The sequence below is a fragment of the Ascaphus truei genome, chromosome 23, assembly GCF_040206685.1.
Source record: "Ascaphus truei isolate aAscTru1 chromosome 23, aAscTru1.hap1, whole genome shotgun sequence".
NCBI lineage: Eukaryota > Metazoa > Chordata > Amphibia > Anura > Ascaphidae > Ascaphus > Ascaphus truei.
In genome coordinates this window covers 739,666-762,608 of record NC_134505.1, presented here as the reverse complement: position 1 = coordinate 762,608, position 22,943 = coordinate 739,666, and the positions used below count along the sequence as shown (strand labels likewise).

Below are 22,943 nucleotides of genomic sequence, written 5' to 3'. Positions count from 1 at the left end.
ATGCACACACTCATACACACACACCTACACACACACACCTACACACACACACACACCTACACACCTACACACACACACACACACACACACACACACACACACACATATATACACACACACACTCCACACATACACACACACACACACACACACACACATATATATACACACACACTCATATATATATACACACACACACACTCATATATATACACACACACACACACACACACACACACACACACACACACACACACACACTCATATATATACACACACACACACACACACACTCATATATACACACATACACACACACACATATACACACACACACTCATATATATATACACACACACTCATACATGCACACACTCATACACACACACCTACACACACACACACCTACACACACACACACACCTACACACACACACACACACACACACACACACACACACACACACACACACACACACACACACACACACACACACACACACACACACACACACACACACACACACACACACGCTGTGTTTTACTGAGTGGCTTCATTCAGAGCTGGCTGAATTCCTCATGTACATCACATATTCTGATATCCGCAACGCGGAGCCTCCGCATGTGGTGGGGGTCCCGTCCTGCGTGGGGTGGGGGTCCCAACCTGCGTGGGGTGGGTCCCGTCCTGCGTGGGGTGGGGGTCCCATCCTGCGTGGGGAGGGGGTCCCAACCTGCGTGGGGTGGGGGTCCCATCCTGCGTGGGGTGGGGGTCCCGTCCTGCGTGGGGTGGGGGTCCCGTCCTGCGTGGGGTGGGGGTCCCATCCTGCGTGGGGAGGGGGTCCCGTTCTGCGTGGGGTGGGGGTCCCATCCTGCGTGGGGTGGGGGTCCCATCCTGCGTGGGGAGGGGGTCCCATCCTGCGTGGGGTGGGGGTCCCATCCTGCGTGGGGAGGGGGTCCCATCCTGCGTGGGGTGGGGGTCCCATGCTGCGTGGGGAGGGGGTCCCATCCTGCGTGGGGTGGGGGTCCCATCCTGCGTGGGGAGGGGGCTCCATCCTGCGTGGGGAGGGGGTCCCATCCTGCGTGGGGTGGGGTCCCATCCTGCGTGGGGAGGGGGTCCCATCCTGCGTGGGGAGGGGGTCCCATCCTGCGTGGGGAGGGGGTCCCATCCTGCGTGGGGTGGGGGTCCCATCCTGCGTGGGGAGGGGGTCCCATCCTGCGTGGGGTGGGGGTCCCATGCTGCGTGGGGAGGGGGTCCCATCCTGCGTGGGGGTCCCATCCTGCGTGGGGTGGGGGTCCCATCCTGCGTGGGGTGGGGGTCCCAGACCGCAGGCCATGCTTCACACCGTGGCACCTTCACGTGGCGCTATACCTATATACATCTAATGATGGGGGGTCTCCCTGATTCTAGCAGCCCTATTGGCCGCACTGTGTCATGTGACCTCAGCCCCTGGGGATTCTGGGGAGTGTGGTTCCCTTGCGGAGCAACTTAGTGAGGAGGAAGGGGCGGGGCAGAGAGAGACATGGCTACACAACCATTGCCAGGCCCCGCCCCCTATGTATGCACCCATTGCCAGGCCCCGCCCCCATATTTGCACCCAATGCAAGGCCCCGCCCACTGGGAGGCGCTCTTATTGACAGGCCCCGCCCCCTATGTTGCCACCCATTGCCAGGCACCGCCCCTTAGGTCGGATCCCATTGCCAGGCCACGCCCACTGGGTGGCGCTCTTATTGGCATGCCCCGCCCGCTATATTCACTCCTGGTGTCAGGCCCCGCCCCGATTTGCGCGCCCGCGTTCAGGCTCCGCCTCCCCTGTGTTCCTGGTGTCAGGCCCCGCCCACCTGCGCCTTCCCTTGGTTAGGCCCCGCCCATCTGCGCCTTCCCTTGGTTAGGCCCCGCCCATCTGCGCCTTCCCTTGGTCAGGCCCCGTCCATCTGCGCGTTCCCGTGGCCAGGCCCCGCCTCTGTTCCGCGCCCCCGCTTGTTGTGCCCGCGCCCCGCACGCCCCCGGCACCCCCGCCCCTCCTGTTTGTCTCTCACCGACAGCGCGGCAAAGAGACAGCCAGAGACAGCCAGAGACAGCCAGAGACAGCCAGAGACAGCCAGAGACAGCGCGGCAAAGAGACAGCCAGAGACAGCCAGAGACAGCCAGGCAAAGAGACAGCAAGAGACAGCCAGAGACAGCCAGAGACAGCGCGGCAAAGAGACAGCCAGAGACAGCCAGAGACAGCCAGGCAAAGAGACAGCAAGAGACAGCCAGGCAAAGAGACAGCCAGGCAAAGAGACAGCCAGGCAAAGAGACAGCCAGAGACAGCCAGGCAAAGAGACAGCCAGGCAAAGAGACAGCCAGAGACAGCCAGGCAAAGAGACAGCCAGGCAAAGAGACAGCCAGGCAAAGAGACAGCCAGAGACAGCCAGGCAAAGAGACAGCCAGGCAAAGAGACAGCCAGAGACAGCCAGGCAAAGAGACAGCCAGGCAAAGAGACAGCCAGAGACAGCCAGGCAAAGAGACAGCAAGAGACAGCCAGGCAAAGAGACAGCCAGAGACAGCCAGGCAAAGAGACAGCCAGAGACAGCCAGGCAAAGAGACAGCAAGAGACAGCCAGAGACAGCCAGGCAAAGAGACAGCAAGAGACAGCCAGGCAAAGAGACAGCAAGAGACAGCCAGGCAAAGAGACAGCAAGAGACAGCCAGGCAAAGAGACAGCAAGGGACAGCAAGAGACAGCCAGGCAAAGAGACAGCAAGAGACAGCCAGGGAGACAGCGCGGCAAAGGGACTGCCTGCTCCTACAAGAGACAGAGAGACTGCCAGCCTGACACTGCCAGAGACAGAGGCCGCGGTATAGGGAGGGAGCGGTATAGGGAGGGAGCGGTATAGAGAGGGAGCGGTATAGAGAGGGAGCGGTATAGAGAGGGAGCGGTATAGAGAGGGAGAGGCCGCGGTATAAGGATGAATCCGAGCTGTGCCCGGTGCGGGAAGGTTGTGTATCCCACCGAGAAAGTCAACTGTCTGGACAAGGTAATGTGTGTCACTGTGTGTCACTGTGTGTCACTGTGTGTCACTGTGTGTCACTGTCACTGTGTGTCACTGTGTGTCACTGTCACTGTGTGTGTCACTGTCACTGTGTGTGTGTCACTGTGTGTCACTGTGTGTCACTGTGTGTCACTGTGTGTCACTGTGTGTCACTGTGTGTCACTGTCACTGTGTGTGTCACTGTCACTGTGTGTGTGTGTCTGTCCACTGTATATATCCCTATACCTGCACACAGCTATACAGTATATACCGGTACTACAGTATGTGTCTGTCCTCTGTATATATCCCTATACCTGCACACATAGCTATACAGTATATACCGGTACTACAGTATGTGTGTGTCTGTACACTGTATATATCCCTATACCTGCACACATAGCTATACAGTATATACCGGTACTACAGTATGTGTGTGTCTGTACACTGTATATATCCCTATACCTGCACACATAGCTATACAGTATATACCGGTACTACAGTATGTGTCTGTCCTCTGTATATATCCCTATACCTGCACACATAGCTATACAGTATATACCGGTACTACAGTATGTGTGTGTCTGTACACTGTATATATCCCTATACCTGCACACATAGCTATACAGTATATACCGGTACTACAGTATGTGTCTGTCCTCTGTATATATCCCTATACCTGCACACATAGCTATACAGTATATACCGGTACTACAGTATGTGTGTGTCTGTACACTGTATATATCCCTATACCTGCACACATAGCTATACAGTGTATACCGGTACTACAGTATGTGTGTGTCTGTCCACTGTATATATCCCTATACCTGCACACATAGCTATACAGTATATACCGGTACTACAGTATGTGTGTGTCTGTACACTGTATATATCCCTATACCTGCACACATAGCTATACAGTATATACCGGTACTACAGTATGTGTCTGTCCACTGTATATATCCCTATACCTGCACACATAGCTATACAGTATATACCGGTACTACAGTATGTGTCTGTCCTCTGTATATATCCCTATACCTGCACACATAGCTATACAGTATATACCGGTACTACAGTATGTGTGTGTCTGTACACTGTATATATCCCTATACCTACACACACACAGTATATACCGGTACTACAGTATGTGTGTGTCTGTACACTGTATATATCCCTATACCTGCACACATAGCTATACAGTATATACCGGTACTACAGTATGTGTGTGTCTGTACACTGTATATATCCCTATACCTACACACACACAGTATATACCGGTACTACAGTATGTGTGTGTCTGTACACTGTATATATCCCTATACCTGCACACATAGCTATACAGTATATACCGGTACTACAGTATGTGTGTGTCTGCCTACTGTATATATCCCTATACCTGCACACATAGCTATACAGTATATACCGGTACTACAGTATGTGTGTGTCTGTACACTGTATATATCCCTATACCTACACACACACAGTATATACCGGTACTACAGTATGTGTGTCTGTACACTATATATCCCTATACCTGCACACATAGCTATACCGTATATTCTACAGTGTCTATCCATACACACACACATATATATATATGTATATGTATGTATATATGTATGTGTATATATGTGTATGTGTATGGATAGATACATATAATATGGAAAATCAGCGTTTGGAAGCGCATACACTCTCTGACTCACAATCAGGGGAACCTAATACAGCCAGCTAATAAAAGTAATGTGTCACTTGCCAGCAGCGCTTCAGCGCAGGAGAAGAAGCAGCGGCGCTTCAGCGCAGGAGAAGCAGCAGCAGCGCTGGGTTACCAATATTAACCCAAAGTATAACGCACCCCGTGCAGAAATAGCGCTAAAACACGGCGCGGCTCCCTGCGCGTGTCCGCAGGGGAACACCGACGCGCAGGCCGCACTGAGTAACAATCACACAACAGGCCCATATATTGTTACTAGGAGTAAGGATACTCTGATATGAGTCTACACATAAGGAATAGCAAGCATGATAACCAGCAAAGCACCGCTGTGTGCAGTGAAGGAGCGGCTGTAACCACACACACACACACACACACACACACACACACACACACACACACACACACACACACACACACACACACACACACACACACACACACAATTGTGTAACACCGCGCATCTCACTGAGAGGAGGCGGGTGTAATAATGTGCAATATAAGGATTGTGTCCTGTCCTCACTGACGTAAGACGCACAGCTCCTTATCTGCCTGGCACGTATATGCTGCTATCTGCCTGGCACGTATATGCTGCTATCTGCCTGGCACGTATATGCTGCTATCTGCCTGGCACGTATATGCTGCTATCTGCCTGGCACGTATATGCTGCTATCTGCCTGGCACGTATATGCTGCTATCTGCCTGGCACGTATATGCTGCTATCTGCCTGGCACGTATATGCTGCTATCTGCCTGGCACGTATATGCTGCTATCTGCCTGGCACGTATATGCTGCTATCTGCCTGGCACGTATATGCTGCTATCTGCCTGGCACGTATATGCTGCTATCTGCCTGGCACGTATATGCTGCTATCTGCCTGGCACGTATATGCTGCTATCTGCCTGGCACGTATATGCTGCTATCTGCCTGGCACGTATATGCTGTTATCTGCCTGGCACGTATATGCTGCTATAAACTGCCTGGCACGTATATGCTGCTATAAACTGCCTGGCACGTATATGCTGTTATAAACTGGCTGGCACGTATACGCTGTTATAAACTGGCTGGCACGTATACGCTGTTATAAACTGGCTGGCACGTATACGCTGTTATAAACTGGCTGGCACGTATACGCTGTTATCTACCTGGCTGGCACGTATACGCTGTTATCTGCCTGGCTGGCACGTATATGCTGGTATCTGCCTGGCTGGCACGTATATGCTGGTATCTGCCTGGCTGGCACGTATATGCTGGTATCTGCCTGGCTGGCACGTATATGCTGGTATCTGCCTGGCATGTATATGCTGCTATAAAGTGGCTGGCACGTATATGCTGGTATCTGCCTGGCTGGCACGTATATGCTGTTATAAACTGGCTGGCACGTATATGCTGTTATAAACTGGCTGGCACGTATATGCTGTTATAAACTGGCTGGCACGTACATGCTGTTATAAATTGGCTGGCACGTATATGCTGTTATCTGCCTGGCTGGCACGTATATGCTGGTATCTGCCTGGCTGGCACGTATATGCTGGTATCTGCCTGGCTGGCACGTATATGCTGGTATCTGCCTGGCATGTATATGCTGCTATAAAGTGGCTGGCACGTATATGCTGGTATCTGCCTGGCATGTATATGCTGCTATAAAGTGGCTGGCACGTATATGCTGGTATCTGCCTGGCTGGCACGTATATGCTGTTATAAACTGGCTGGCACGTATATGCTGTTATAAACTGGCTGGCACGTATATGCTGTTATAAACTGGCTGGCACGTACATGCTGTTATAAATTGGCTGGCACGTATATGCTGTTATCTGCCTGGCTGGCACGTATATGCTGGTATCTGCCTGGCTGGCACGTATATGCTGGTATCTGCCTGGCTGGCACGTATATGCTGGTATCTGCCTGGCATGTATATGCTGCTATAAAGTGGCTGGCACGTATATGCTGGTATCTGCCTGGCATGTATATGCTGCTATAAAGTGGCTGGCATGTACAGTTGTGTGAACAAGAAAGTACACCCTCTTTGAATTCTATGGTGTTACATATCAGGACATAATAACAATCATCTGTTCCTCAGCAGGTCTAAAAATGAGGTAAATACAACCTCAGATGAACAACAACACATGACATATTACACCGTGTGTGTGTGTGTGTGTGTGTGTGTGTGTACACATGACATATTACACCGTGTCATGATTTATTTAACAAAAATAAAGCCACAATGGAGAAGCTGTGTGTGAAAAACTAAGTACAGCTTATGATTCAATAGCGTGTAGAACCACCTTTAGCAGCAATAACCTGAAGTAATCGTTTTCTGTATGACTTTATCAGTCTCTCACATCGTTGGGGAGGAATTTTGGCCCACTCTTCTTTACAACGTTGCTTCAGTTCATTGAGGTTTGTGGGCATTTGTTTATGCACAGCTCTCTTAAGGTCCCGCCACAGCATTTCAATCGGGTTGAGGTCTGGACTTTGACTGGGCCATTGCAACACCTTGATTCTTTTCTTTTTCAGCCATTCTGTTGTAGATTTGCCGGTGTGCTTGGGATCATTGTCCTGTTGCATGACCCAATTTCGGCCAAGCTTTAGCTGTCGGACTGATGGCCTCACATTTGAATCTAGAATACTTTGGTATACAGAGGAGTTCATGGTCGACTCAATGACAGCAAGGTTCCCAGGTCCTGTGGCTGCAAAACAAGCCCAAATCATCACCCCTCCACCACCCTGCTTGACAGTTGGTATGAGGTGTTTGTGCTGATATGCTGTGTTTGGTTTCCGCCAAACGTGGCGCTGTGCATTATGGCCAAACATCTCCACTTTGGTCTCGTCTGTCCAAAGGACATTGTTCCAGAAGTCTTGTGGTTTGTTCAGATGCAACTTTGCAAACCTAAGCCGTGCTGCCATGTTCTTTTTAGAGAGAAGAGGCTTTCTCCTGGCAACCCTTCCAAACAAACCATACTTGTTCAGTCTTTTTCTAATTGTGCTGTCATGAACTTTAACATGTAACATGCTAACTGAGGCCTGTAGAGTCTGAGATGTAACTCTTGGGTATTTTGCAATTTCTCTGAGCATTGCATGGTCTGACCTTGGGGTGAATTTGCTGGGATGTCCACTCCTGGGAAGATTGGCAACTGTCTTGAATGTTTTCCACTTTTGAATAATCTTTCTCACTGTAGAATGATGGACTTTAAATTGTTTGGAAATGGCCATATAACCCTTCCCAGATTGATGGGCAGCAACAATTGCTTCTCTAAGATCATTGCTGATGTCTTTCCTCCTTGGCATTGTGTTAACACATACCTGAATGCTCCAGACCAGCAAACTGCTAAAACTTCGGCTTTTATAGGTGGTCACACTAGCTGATGATCAATGAATCATGGGCATTGATTAGCAGCACCTGTCTGCTACTTAGCATCTTAATTCCTATGGAAGCAGTAAGGGTGTACTTAGTTTTTCACACACAGCTTCTCCATTTTGGCTTTATTTTTGTTAAATAAATCATGACACGGTGTAATATGTCATACACACACACACACACACACACACACACACACACACACACACACACACACACACACACACACACACACACACACACACACACACACACACACACACACACACACACACACACACACAGTGTAATATGTCATGTGTTGTTGTTCATCGGAGGTTGTATTTACCTCATTTTAAGACCTGCTAAGGAACAGATGATTGTTATTATGCCCTGATATATAAAAGCATGGAATTCAAAGAGGGTGTACTTTCATTTTCACACAACTGTCTTGGCTGTTATAAACTGGCTGGCACGTATACGCTGTTATAAACTGGCTGGCACGTATAGGCTGTTATAAACTGGCTGGCACGTATAGGCTGTTATAAACTGGCTGGCACGTATAGGCTGTTATAAACTGGCTGGCACGTATAGGCTGTTATAAACTGGCTGGCACGTATAGGCTGTTATAAACTGGCTGGCACGTATAGGCTGTTATAAACTGGCTGGCACGTATAGGCGGTTGTAAACTGGCTGGTACGTATAGGCGGTTGTAAACTGGCTGGTACGTATAGGCGGTTGTAAACTGGCTGGTACGTATAGGCGGTTGTAAACGGGCTGGTACGTATAGGCGGTTGTAAACTGGCTGGCACGTATAGGCGGTTGTAAACTGGCTGGCACGTATAGGCGGTTGTAAACTGGCTGGCACGTATAGGCTGTTATAAACTGGCTGGCACGTATAGGCGGTTGTAAACTGGCTGGCACGTATAGGCTGTTATAAACTGGCTGGCACGTATAGGCTGTTATAAACTGGCTGGCACGTATAGGCGGTTGTAAACTGGCTGGCACGTATAGGCGGTTATAAACTGGCTGGCACGTATAGGCGGTTGTAAACTGGCTGGCACGTATAGGCGGTTGTAAACTGGCTGGCACGTATAGGCTGTTATAAACTGGCTGGCACGTATAGGCGGTTGTAAACTGGCTGGCACGTATAGGCTGTTATAAACTGGCTGGTACGTATAGGCGGTTGTAAACTGGCTGGCACGTATAGGCGGTTGTAAACTGGCTGGTACGTATAGGCGGTTGTAAACTGGCTGGCACGTATAGGCGGTTGTAAACTGGCTGGCACGTATAGGCGGTTGTAAACTGGCTGGCACGTATAGGCGGTTGTAAACTGGCTGGCACGTATAGGCGGTTGTAAACTGGCTGGCACGTATAGGCGGTTGTAAACTGGCTGGCACGTATAGGCGGTTGTAAACTGGCTGGTACGTATAGGCGGTTGTAAACTGGCTGGCACGTATAGGCGGTTGTAAACTGGCTGGTACGTATAGGCGGTTGTAAACTGGCTGGCACGTATAGGCTGTTGGAAACATCTATCACCCCCTGCAATCCTATTATTATCCTAATACCACTCCTAACCGTGACTGCCCAGCCCTACACTGCCCCCATAAATACCCCACTCACACCTATATAACCGTATCACCCCCCCTTTTATAAAGCTCTGTACCTCCCTAATATATACTGTATACCAATCCTGCAGCCTTCCCGTCTCCCCCTGTCACATCCCCTTTATAAAGCTCGGTACCTCCCTATGATAGGGGCCATACACCTTAACCATGCAGCTACACACACACACACACACACACACCACATGCAATAATGGTGTGTGTGTGTGTGTGTGTGTGTGTGTGTGTGTGTGTGTGTGTGTGTATAATATAACGTGTCTGTGTGTGTGTGTGTGTGTGTGTGTGTGTGTGTGTGTGTGTGTGTATAATATAACGTGTCTCTGTGTGTGTGTGTGTATAATATAACGTGTGTGTGTGTGTGTGTGTGTGTGTATAATATAACGTGTGTGTGTGTGTGTGTGTGTGTGTGTGTGTGTGTGTGTGTGTGTGTGTATAACGTGTCTCTGTGTGTGTGTGTGTGTGTATCCCCCTGCCCCATACATCCAGCCCCCAGGATATGATGTTAGTATCTCCGTTACACAGCGTGTGGCATGGCGTGGGCACCGTGCCCTCCTGGGGGGCTCTCCCCGGCGGGGGCGCAGGACGCCATGTACGCGGAAGTGGCAGCGCCCTGGCATTTAATGCAGGAAAGCGCTTCTCTCTCCGGGGAGGATTAACCCCTTCCTCTCCCCTCTCCCTTCCCCGAGTGACTCAATCCTCTGGAATCCCCCCACCCCCTCACCCACCCCTCTGTATACACACAGATGAATCCCTCACCCCCCCACCCACCCCTCTGTATACACACAGATTAACCCCTTCCTCTCCCCTGAGTGACTCAATCCTCTGGAATCCCCCACCCCCCCACCCACCCCTCCTGTATACACACAGATTAACCCCTTCCTCTCCCCTGAGTGACTCAATCCTCTGGAATCCCTCACCCTCTCACCCACCCCTCTGTATACACACAGATTAACCCCTTCCTCTCCCCTGAGTGACTCAATCCTCTGGAATCCCTCACCCCCTCACCCACCCCTCTGTATACACACAGATTAACCCCTTCCTCTCCCCTGAGTGACTCAATCCTCTGGAATCCCTCACCCCCTCACCCACCCCTCTGTATACACACAGATTAACCCCTTCCTCTCCCCTCTCTTCCCTGAGTGACTCAATCCTCTGGAATCCCCCACTGTATACACAGATTAACCCCTTCCTCTCTCTTCCCTGAGTGACTCAATCCTATGGAATCCCCCCTCACTCACCCACCCCTCACCCACCCCTCACCCACCCCTCACCCACCCCTCTGTATACACACAGATTAACCTCTTCCTCTCTTTTCTGAGTGACTCAATCTTCTGGTACCCCCTCTGTATACAGACAGATCAACTCCTCGGCTGCCAGACCCACCTCCCAATAACAGCAGCAAAATACTGCTCGGGCATTTAAGTGTGTGTGTGTGTGTGTGTGTGTGTGTGTGTGTGTGTGTGTGTGTGTGTGTGTGTGTGTGTGTGTGTGTGTGTGTGTGTGTGTGTGTGTGTGTGTGTGTGTGTGGTGTATACATGCCTTTTTCTAACGGTGTGGTTAACCCCTCCAGTGCTGGTCCGGTCCTGTATGGTTTATTTTTATTTTTTTACAGTGCGGTTTTATTTTTCTTTGTGTTTTTTTTTTGTGTTTTCAGTTGTGTGTTTTTATTATTTTTATAAACTCCAGTTGGAGACTTCAGGCGGGGAAGGGGTTAATAGGCGTAGGGACCCCCACCCCCTGCCTGCCTCTGACCCCGGGAGGTCATTTTCCCAGGGCTAAAAAATCTTGCAAGCTGAGCCCCCCCCCCCCTGTTTAATGGTGCCTGGTTTCCGTTGGTGTGTGTGTCACTGTGTGTGTGTGTGTGTCACTGTGTGTGTGTGTCTGTGTCTCACTTAGGCTTGTTGCACAAGCTTCCTGGGTTTGAAGGCGGCTCTGCTTTCTTTTTTTTGGAGACACCCTGTGTCCCCCTCTCTCTGTGCTCACCGCCCCTGTCAGCGGAGCTGGAGTGGGGGGGGGGGGGGATTTGGGGCTCTGCTTTATTTTTTGGGGGCACCCTGATGTGACGTCCTGTCCCCCCCTCTCTGTGCTCACCGCCCCTGTCAGCGGGGCTGGAGTGGGGGGGGGGGGGTGGGATTTGGGGCTCTGCTTTCTGTTTTTTGGGGGCACCCTGATGTGACGTCCTGTCCCCCTCTCTCTGTGCTCACCGCCCCTGTCAGCGGGGCTGGAGTGGGGGTGGGGGGGATTTGGGGCTCTGCTTTCTGTTTTTTGGGGGCACCCTGATGTGACGTCCTGTCCCCCTCTCTCTGTGTTCACCGCCCCTGGCACAGGAGTGGGGGGGGGGATCTGTTTTTTGGGGACACTCTGATGTGACGTCCTGTCCCCCTCTCTCTGTGCTCACCGCCCCTGGCACAGGAGTGGGGGGGGGGGGGGATTTGGGGAGGGTTTTGCAGCAATATACAGTTATTTTAATGGGCCGCGGCCCTGATTTTGTGCAGAGACTTCACTGACTTTGGACTGGGCGAGACTGCCTCTCATGGAGTGAAACTCACGTGGGAGTGAGTGGGACCGTCTTAGGAGACAGACTGCTTGGTGACTTGGTGTGAATCGCACTTTCATTGAGTGATACACACTACAGAATTAGTAAGACTTCCACTTCGGAGCGTGCGATCCCCCCCGCTGAGGCACACTCACTCCCGCTGAGACACACTCACTCCCGCTGAGGCACACTCACTCCCGCTGAGGCACACTCACTCCCGCTGAGGCACACTCACTCCCACGCCCCCTGATCCCTCTCGCTGATGCACACTCACTCCCGCTGAGGCACACTCACTCCCACGCCCCTTGATCCCTCCCGCGGAGGCACACTCACTCCCGCGGAGGCACACTCACTCCCGCGGAGGCACACTCACTCCCGCGGAGGCACACTCACTCCCGCGGAGGCACACTCACTCCCGCGGAGGCACACTCACTCCCGCGGAGGCACACTCACTCCCGCTGAGGCACACTCAATCCCGCTGAGGCACACTCAATCCCTCTGAGGCACACTCACTCCCGCGCCCCTGATCCCTCCCACTGAGGCACGCTCACTCCTACGCCCCTGATCCCTCCCCCCTGAGGCACACTCACTCCCGCTGAGGCACACTCACTCCCGCGCCCCTGATCCCTCCCCCCTGAGGCACACTCATTCCCGCGCCCCTGATCCCTCCCCCCTGAGGCACACTCACTCCCGCGCCCCTGACCCCTCCCCCCTGAGGCACACTCACTCCCGCGCCCCTGATCCCTCCCCCTGAGGCACACTCACTCCCGCGCCCCTGATCCCTCCCCCCTGAGGCACACTCACTCCCGCGCCCCTGATCCCTCCCCCCTGAGGCACGCTCACTCCCGCGCCCCTGATCCCTCCCCCCTGAGGCACACTCACTCCCGCGCCCCTGATCCCTCCCCCCTGAGGCACACTCACTCCCGGTGGGGGGGGCAGATACTGAAGGTGTCTGGCAGGTGGTGACCTGGTATTGCAGCGGTGGGGACGTGTCGGGGACAGGAAGCTTGCACAGTGCTGACCGGCAGTGTGGAAACACGGAGGAGGGAGCGGGGGGGGGGAGAGGCGCCCTGAGCAGAGGGTGTCCTGCATATTAACATGAGGGCCCGGGGCAATGATGCCGGCAGTGACCCGTCCTGGGCTGGCAGTATCGTGGGTGTATATAACAGCCCTTAGACAGGTCTGCACCCTGCCTTTCACCATTATCCCCCAGCATGCAGTGCTCCCACCGCAGCAAGGGATTCTGGGAAATGACATGCAGTTCTGCCTTTCACCATTATCCCCCAGCATGCAGTGCTCCCACTGCAGCAAGGGATTCTGGGAAATGACATGCAGCCCCGCCTTTCACCACTATCCCCAGCATACTGTGCTCCCACTGCAGCAAGGGATTCTGGGAAATGACATGCAGCCCCGCCTTTCACCATTATCCCCAGCATACTGTGCTCCCACCGCAGCAAGGGATTCTGGGAAATGACATGCAGCCCTGCCTTTCACCATTATCCCCAGCATACAGTGCTCCCACTGCAGCAAGGGATTCTGGGAAATGACATGCAGCCCCGCCTTTCACCATTATCCCCCAGCATACAGTGCTCCCACCGCAGCAAGGGATTCTGGGAAATGACATGCAGCCCCGCCTTTCACCCATTATCCCCTAGCATACTGTGCTCCCACTGCAGCAAGGGATTCTGGGAAATGACATGCAGCCCTGCCTTTCACCGTTATCCCCCAGCATACAGTGCTCCCACCGCAGCAAGGGATTCTGGGAAATGACATGCAGCCCCGCCTTTAACCATTATCCCCTAGCATACTGTGCTCCCACCGCAGCAAGGGATTCTGGGAAATGACATGCAGCCCTGCCTTTCACCATTATCCCCCAGCATACAGTGCTCCCACTGCAGCAAGGGATTCTGGGAAATGACATGCAGCCCTGCCTTTCACCATTATCCCCAGCATACAGTGCTCCCACTGCAGCAAGGGATTCTGGGAAATGACATGCAGCCCTGCCTTTCACCATTATCCCCAGCATGCAGTGCTCCCACCGCAGCAAGGGATTCTGGGAAATGACATGCAGCCCTGCCTTTCACCATTATCCCCCAGCATACAGTGCTCCCACTGCAGCAAGGGATTCTGGGAAATGACATGCAGCCCTGCCTTTCACCCATTATCCCCAGCATACAGTGCTACCACTGCAGCAAGGGATTCTGGGAAATGACATGCAGCCCCGCCTTTAACCATTATCCCCAGCATACAGTGCTCCCACCGCAGCAAGGGATTCTGGGAAATGACATGCAGCCCCGCCTTTCACCATTATCCCCAGCATGCAGTGCTCCCACCGCAGCAAGGGATTCTGGGAAATGACATGCAGCCCTGCCTTTCACCATTATCCCCCAGCATGCAGTGCTCCCACCGCAGCAAGGGATTCTGGGAAATGACATGCAGCCCCGCCTTTCACCATTATCCCCCAGCATGCAGTGCTCCCACCGCAGCAAGGGATTCTGGGAAATGACATGCAGCCCCCGAGAGAGATTTGCGCGCGTACCTGTGGAGCGGCGATCATGTCCGTCTCCTCGTGTGGCCCGTTGGGCGTCACTGCATTTGGCGAATAAATCCAGAAGGATTCTCGTTGCGCCAGCTTCTTGTTCCCGTCTCTGATCTAGTTCCACGTGTGTCATACCCCCCCCGTATATCTCGCGGGACCCTCCCCGGATCCCGCTTGTGACAGGGACCGAAGTGTCGCGATACACTATGCAGCATGAAACCTCTCCCCGAATATTTCTAACATGCTCCTGCAATCTGACTTATTAAGTATACCTTTGCTGGGTCCGATACACACTTGACGCCACGTGGGGACCCACAAAAGGTTGTCACTCCGGTTAATGAAGGACTTCATGTTATACACACTCCTTCATTATGTTCTGTGTTGCACAGAATATTTTTTTGGGGACGCACTGAACAATGGCAACAACCACCCCCCCCCCCATTAGGTTTTGGAGGTAACCGTTCCATGTTTCGAGGGGTTCTTCGCTCCACACATCGAACCTCACTTGGATACATCTGGCGTAGATAACATTTGGAATTGGCGGTAATGACGTTTGTGATGCCTGATCACGGCGTAACTTTTTCCAATGATTTAACCCAGGAGGGTTCTTTAATTGTTTGTGCCGCCGGGGTTATACAGGCATACAGTAGTTATATATACACACAGTATATACAGGCATACAGTAGTTACATACAGGCATACCCCGGTTTAAGGACACTCGCTTTAAGTACACTCGCGAGTAAGGACATAGCGCCCAATAGGCAAACGGCAGCTCGCGCATGCGCCTGTCAGCACGTCCTGAACAGCAATACCGGCTCCCTACCTGTACCGAAGCTGTGCGCAAGCGGGGAGGTTATAGAGCCTGTTACACATGCCTTATTTACATCAGTTATGCACGTATATGACGATTGCCGTACAGTACATGCATCGATAAGTGGGGAAAAGGGGGTGCTTCACTTTAAGTACATTTTCGCTTTACATACATGCTCCGGTCCCATTGCGTACGTTAATGCGGGGTATGCCTGTAGTTACATAGTTACATACATGCTCCGGTCCCACGGCGTACGTTAATGCGGGGTATGCCTGTGTTACATACATGCTCCGGTCCCACGGCGTACGTTAATGCGGGGTATGCCTGTGTTACATACATGCTCCGGTCCCACGGCGTACGTTAATGCGGGGTATGCCTGTGTTACATACGTGCTCCGGTCCCACGGCGTACGTTAATGCGGGGTATGCCTGTGTTACATACGTGCTCCGGTCCCATTGCGTACGTTAATGCAGGGTATGCCTGTATATGGTTAGACAGGAGATACCATTCGATGTTTTGTTGCCATTTTCCTTTTTGTGTTTTTAATTTGTTCCTAGCCAAAGCCGATTCTACCAGCGTCTCATTATATTGTCTCTCTAGGAAGCGATCTTGGAGACCATGGGTAGTCGGGGAGAAGACTCGTTCTTCTCCTGACCTGCTGGAACTGCCAATATGAGGCTATATTCTTTAACCGGCCACCATAGTTGCTGCTATGAGCGTGCAGATAGCTGTTACAATCAGCACTTCTCATGTGGGTTCTTGGTTTTTAATTTCCATTTCCTCCGTCATCTCTAACTGAAGATCTAAGACATTGATTGTGTCTTTGTCGCTATTCATATATAATATTATAGCTGTTATCATTGATCACCTCAATGAAAGAGTCCAATGGATCCATGCCATCAGTAACGTCGTCGATATACCGGCTCCAAAAGACGACGTGCTGATGGAGCGCGTTGGTGCCGTAGATGTAGCTTTCCCCACCCAGCTAGCCATAAGAATATTGGCGTAGCTGGGTGCAAACCGCGTGCCCATCGCAGTGCCACAGACATGAAGGTAGTGCTGCTGAACAAACCGAAAATGGTTGTGATGGACTATGCGTCATTCCACTATAAGTGATCTGTGTTTGTCCGTAATGTTGGGATCATAAAGTAAACGTGTTGACGGCCTCCGAAAACGTGGTATGTTCGATTTTATAGTGTATAAGGATTTTACATCGCATGTAACCCAATGTAAGGAATTGGTAGTCTGGGTGAGATGGTGGCAGTGAGCGGGCAGGGTGGGTGAGATGGTGGCAGTGAGCGGGCAGGGTGGGTGAGATGGTGGCAGTGAGCGGGCAGGGTGGGTGGGATGGTGGCAGTGTGGGTGAGATGGTGGCAGCGTGGGCGAGATGGTGGCAGTGAGCGGGCAGGGTGGGTGGGATGGTGGCAGTGTGGGTGAGATGGTGGCAGTGAGCGGGCAGTGTGGGTGAGATGGTGGCAGTGTGGGTGAGATGGTGGCAGTGTGGGTGAGATGGTGGCAGTGAGTGGGCAGTGTGGGTGAGATGGTGGCAGTGTGGGTGAGATGGTGGCAGTGAGCACGGCGTGCCGGTAACCCCCTTGTCTCTGTTCCCCCCTAGTACTGGCACAAAGCCTGCTTCAGCTGCGAGATCTGCAAGATGATTCTCAACATGAAGAACTACAAGGGCTATGATAAGAAGCCATACTGCAGCGCGTAAGTAACACGCGGGCCTGGGGAGGGAGGCGGGCCTACACACGCGGGCCTGGGGAGGGAGGCGGCCTACACACGGGGGCCTGGGGAGGGAGGCGGGCCTACACACGGGGGCCTGGGGAGGGAGGCGGGCCTAAACACGCGGGCCTGGGGAGGGAGGCGGGCCTACACACGCGGGCCTGGGGGAGGAAGGGAGGCGGGCCTACACACGCGGGCCTGGGGAGGGAGGCAGGCCTACACACGCGGGCCTGGGGAGGGAGGCGGCCTACACACGCGGGCCTGGGGAGGGAGGCGGCCTACACACGCGGGCCTGGGGAGAGAGGCGGGCCTACACACGCGGGCCTGGGGAGGGAGGCGGGCCTACACACGGGGGCCTGGGGAGGGAGGTGGGGCCTACACACGGGGGCCTGGGGAGGGAGGCGGGCCTACACACGGGGGCCTGGGGAGGGAGGCGGGCCTACACACGGGGGCCTGGGGAGGGAGGCGGGCCTACACACGGGGGCCTGGGGAGGGAGGTGGGCCTACACACGGGGGCCTGGGGAGGGAGGCGGGCCTACACACGCGGGCCTGGGGAGGGAGGCGGGCCTACACACGGGGGCCTGGGGAGGGAGACGGGCCTACACACGGGGGCCTGGGGAGGGAGGCGGGCCTACACATGCGGGCCTGGGGAGGGAGGCGGCCTACACACGGGGGCCTGGGGAGGGAGGCGGGCCTACACACGGGGGCCTGGGGAGGGAGGCGGGCCTACACACGGGGGCCTGGGGAGGGAGGCGGGCCTACACACGCGGGCCTGGGGAGGGAGGCGGGCCTACACACGCGGGCCTGGGGAGGGAGGCGGGCCTACACACGGGGGCCTGGGGAGGGAGGCGGGCCTACACACGGGGGCCTGGGGAGGGAGGCGGGCCTACACACGCGGGCCTGGGGAGGGAGGCGGGCCTACACACGCGGGCCTGGGGAGGGAGGCGGGCCTACACACGCGGGCCTGGGGAGGGAGGCGGGCCTACACACGCGGGCCTGGGGAGGGAGGCGGGCCTACACACGGGGGCCTGGGGAGGGAGGCGGGCCTACACACGGGGGCCTGGGGAGGGAGGCGGGCCTACACACGCGGGCCTGGGGAGGGAGGCGGGCCTACACACGCGGGCCTGGGGAGGGAGGCGGGCCTACACACGCGGGCCTGGGGAGGGAGGCGGGCCTACACACGGGGGCCTGGGGAGGGAGGCGGGCCTACACACGGGGGCCTGGGGAGGGAGGCGGGCCTACACACGGGGGCCTGGGGAGGGAGGCGGGCCTACACACGGGGGCCTGGGGAGGGAGGCGGGCCTACACACGGGGGCCTGGGGAGGGAGGCGGGCCTACACACGGGGGCCTGGGGAGGGAGGCGGGCCTACACACGGGGGCCTGGGGAGGGAGGCGGGCCTACACACGGGGGCCTGGGGAGGGAGGCGGGCCTACACACGGGGGCCTGGGGAGGGAGGCGGGCCTACACACGGGGGCCTGGGGAGGGAGGCGGGCCTACACACGCGGGCCTGCACACGCGGTACCCGGGATTTCTCATACGCCATCAGCATGGCTCTCTCTCACGCACGCCATCAGCATGGCTCTCTCTCTCACGCACGCCATCAGCATGGCTCTCACGCACGCCATCAGCATGGCTCTCTCTCTCTCACGCCATCAGCATGGCTCTCTCTCACGCACGCCATCAGCATGGCTCTCTCTCCCACGCACGCCATCAGCATGGCGCTCTCTCTCACGCACGCCATCAGCATGGCGCTCTCTCTCACGCACGCCATCAGCATGGCGCTCTCTCTCACGCACGCCATCAGCATGGCTCTCTCTCTCACGCACGCCATCAGCATGGCTCTCTCTCTCACGCCATCAGCATGGCTTTCTCTCTCACGCACGCCATCAGCATGGCGCTCTCTCTCACGCACGCGATCAGCATGGCTCTCTCTCTCACGCACGCCATCAGCATGGCTTTCTCTCTCACGCACGCCATCAGCATGGCGCTCTCTCTCACGCACGCGATCAGCATGGCTCTCTCTCTCACGCACGCCATCAGCATGGCTCTCTCTCTCACGCACGCCATCAGCATGGCTCTCTCTCTCACGCACGCCATCAGCATGGCTCTCTCTCACGCACGCCATCAGCATGGCGCTCTCTCTCACGCACGCGATCAGCATGGCTCTCTCTCTCACGCACGCCATCAGCATGGCTTTCTCTCTCACGCACGCCATCAGCATGGCTCTCTCTCTCACGCACGCCATCAGCATGGCTCTCTCTCTCACGCACGCCATCAGCATGGCTCTCTCTCTCACGCACAGCCATCAGCATGGCTCTCTCTCTCACGCCATCAGCATGGCTCTCTCTCTCACGCCATCAGCATGGCTCTCTCTCACGCACGCCATCAGCATGGCTCTCTCTCTCACGCCATCAGCATGGCTCTCTCTCTCACGTCATCAGCATGGCTCTCTCTCACGCACGCCATCAGCATGGCTCTCTCTCCCACGCACGCCATCAGCATGGCGCTCTCTCTCACGCACGCCATCAGCATGGCTCTCTCTCTCACGCACGCCATCAGCATGGCTCTCTCTCTCTCTCACGCACGCCATCAGCATGGCTCTCTCTCACGCACAGCCATCAGCATGGCTCTCTCTCACGCACGCCATCAGCATGGCTCTCTCTCACGCACGCCATCAGCATGGCTCTCTCTCCCACGCACGCCATCAGCATGGCGCTCTCTCTCACGCACGCCTTCAGCATGGCGCTCGCTCTCACGCACGCCATCAGCATGGCGCTCTCTCTCACGCACGCCATCAGCATGGCTCTCTCTCTCACGCACGCCATCAGCATGGCTCTCTCTCTCTCACGCACGCCATCAGCATGGCTCTCTCTCTCACGCACGCCATCAGCATGGCTCTCTCTCTCACGCACGCCATCAGCATGGCTCTCTCTCTCACGCACGCCATCAGCATGGCTCTCTCTCTCTAACGCACGCCATCAGCATGGCTCTCTCTCACGCCATCAGCATGGCTCTCTCTCACGCACGCCATCAGCATGGCTCTCTCACGCACGCCATCAGCATGGCTCTCTCGCCTCCCCCCCTCTCCTCCCCCCCTCGCCTCTACCTGCCTGAACTCTCCCCCTCCTCCCCCTCCTCCCCCCTCCTGCCCCTCCTCCCCCTCCTCCCCCTCGTCCCCCTCGTCCCCCTCGTCCCCCCTCCTCCCCCTCGCCTCTATCTGCCTGAACTCTCCCCCCTCCCCCCCCCTCGCCTCTATCTGCCTGAACTCTCCCCCTCCCCCCCCCTCGCCTCTATCTGCCTGAACTCTCCCCCCCTCCCCCCTCGCCTCTACCTGCCTGAACTCTCCCCCCCTCCCCCCTTCTCCCCTTCTCCCCTCCCCCCTCCCCTTCTCCCCCCCCCCTCTCCCCTCCCCCCTCCCCTTCTCCCCCCCTCCCCTTCTCCCCCCCCCTCCCCTTCTCCCCCCCCCTCCCCTTCTCCCCCCCCCTCCCCTTCTCCCCCCCCTCCCCTTCTCCCCCCCCTCCCCTTCTCCCCCCCTCCCCTTCTCCCCCCCTCCCCTTCTCCCCCCCCTCCCCTTCTCCCCCCCTCCCCTTCTCCCCCCCCTCCCCTTCTCCCCCCCCTCCCCTTCTCCCCTTCTCCCCTCCCCCCTTCTCCCCTTCTCCCCTCCCCCCTTCTCCCCTCCCCCCCTTCTCCCCTCCCCCCCTTCTCCCCTCCCCCCTTCTCCCCTCCCCCCTTCTCCCCTCCCCCCTTCTCCCCTCCCCCCTTCTCCCCTCCCCCCTTCTCCCCTCCCCCCTTCTCCCCTCCCCCCTTCTCCCCTCCCCCCCTTCTCCCCTCCCCCCTTCTCCCCTCCCCCCCTTCTCCCCCTCCTCCCCTCCCCCCCTCCCCCCCTTCTCCCCTCCCCCCCCTCCCCCCCTTCTCCCCTCCCCCCCTTCTCCCCTCCCCCTCCCCCCTTCTCCCCTCCCCCCTCCCCCCCTTCTCCCCTCCCCCCCTTCTCCCCTCCCCCCCCCTCCACCTCGCCTCTACCTGCCTGAACTCTCCCCCCTCCCCCTCGCCTCTCTACCTGCCTGAACTCTCCCCCCTCCCCCTCGCCTCTCTACCTGCCTGAACTCTCCCCCCTCCCCCACGCCTCTCTACCTGCCTGAACTCTCCCTCCCCCTCGCCTCTCTACCTGCCTGAACTCTCCCTCCTCCCCCTCGCCTCTCTACCTGCCTGAACTCTCCCTCCTCCCCCTCCTCCCCCTCGCCTCTACCTGCCTGAACTCTCCCTCCTCCCCCTCGCCTCTCTACCTGCCTGAACTCTCCCTCCTCCCCCTCGCCTCTCTACCTGCCTGAACTCCCCCTCGCCTCTCTACCTGCCTGAACTCTCCCCCCTCCCCCTCGCCTCTCTACCTGCCTGAACTCTCCCCCCTCCCCCTCGCCTCTACCTGCCTGAACTGTCCCTCCTCCCCCTCGCCTCTCTACCTGCCTGAACTCTCCCTCCTCCACCTCGCCTCTCTACCTGCCTGAACTCTCCCCCCTCCCCCTCGCCTCTCTACCTGCCTGAACTCTCCCTCCTCCCCCTCGCCTCTCTACCTGCCTGAACTCTCCCCCCTCCCCCTCGCCTCTCTACCTGCCTGAACTCCCCCTCGCCTCTACCTGCCTGAACTCTCCCTCCTCCCCCTCGCCTCTCTACCTGCCTGAACTCTCCCTCCTCCCCCTCGCCTCTCTACCTGCCTGAACTCTCCCTCCTCCACCTCGCCTCTCTACCTGCCTGAACTCTCCCCCCTCCCCCTCGCCTCTCTACCTGCCTGAACTCTCCCTCCTCCCCCTCGCCTCTCTACCTGCCTGAACTCTCCCCCCTCCCCCCTCGCCTCTCTACCTGCCTGAACTCTCCCCCCTCCCCCTCGCCTCTCTACCTGCCTGAACTCTCCCCCCTCCCCCTCGCCTCTCTACCTGCCTGAACTCTCCCCCCTCCCTCTCGCCTCTCTACCTGCCTGAACTCTCCCCCCTCCCCATCGCCTCTCTACCTGCCTGAACTCCCCCTCGCCTCTCTACCTGCCTGAACTGTCCCTCCTCCCCCTCGCCTCTCTACCTGCCTGAACTCTCCCCCCCTCCCCCTCGCCTCTCTACCTGCCTGAACTCTCCCCCCTCCCCCTCGCCTCTCTACCTGCCTGAACTCTCCCCCCTCCCCCTCGCCTCTCTCCCTGCCTGAACTCTCCCTCCTCCCCCTCGCCTCTCTACCTGCCTGAACTTTCCCCCCTCCCCCTCGCCTCTCTACCTGCCTGAACTCTCCCCCCTCCCCCTCGCCTCTCTACCTGCCTGAACTCTCCCTCCTCCCCCTCGCCTCTCTACCTGCCTGAACTCTCCCCCCCTCCCCCTCGCCTCTCTACCTGCCTGAACTCTCCCCCCCTCCCCCTCGCCTCTCTACCTGCCTGAACTCTCCCCCCTCCCCCTCGCCTCTCTACCTGCCTGAACTCTCTCCCCGCCCCCCTTTTATCCCTCTCTCTGTACCTGGCTGCGCCACACACACACACACACACACACACACACACACACTGTACATTTCTGTGGGCTGTGACTGCCGTCCTGACTAAGCACTGACTGTGTCACGTTGTCTATAAATAGCAATGAGAGACGGAGGATGTGAGTGAGGTCAGCCACCACACACACACACAC

The 22,943-nt window shown here is 56.2% G+C and overlaps 1 protein-coding gene across 1 annotated transcript in view; it reads left to right on the top strand.

Moving 5' to 3' along the window:
• The first annotated feature begins 2,890 nt into the window (after positions 1-2,890).
• LASP1 (LIM and SH3 protein 1) overlaps positions 2,891-22,943 on the top strand; it is a 39,604-nt gene continuing 19,551 nt past the window's right edge. The window contains exons 1-2 of the mRNA XM_075580172.1: positions 2,891-3,016; positions 17,182-17,276. Coding sequence (XP_075436287.1) covers positions 2,948-3,016; positions 17,182-17,276 — 164 coding nt within the window. The 5' untranslated portion in view covers positions 2,891-2,947. The remainder of the gene's footprint in view (positions 3,017-17,181; positions 17,277-22,943) is intronic.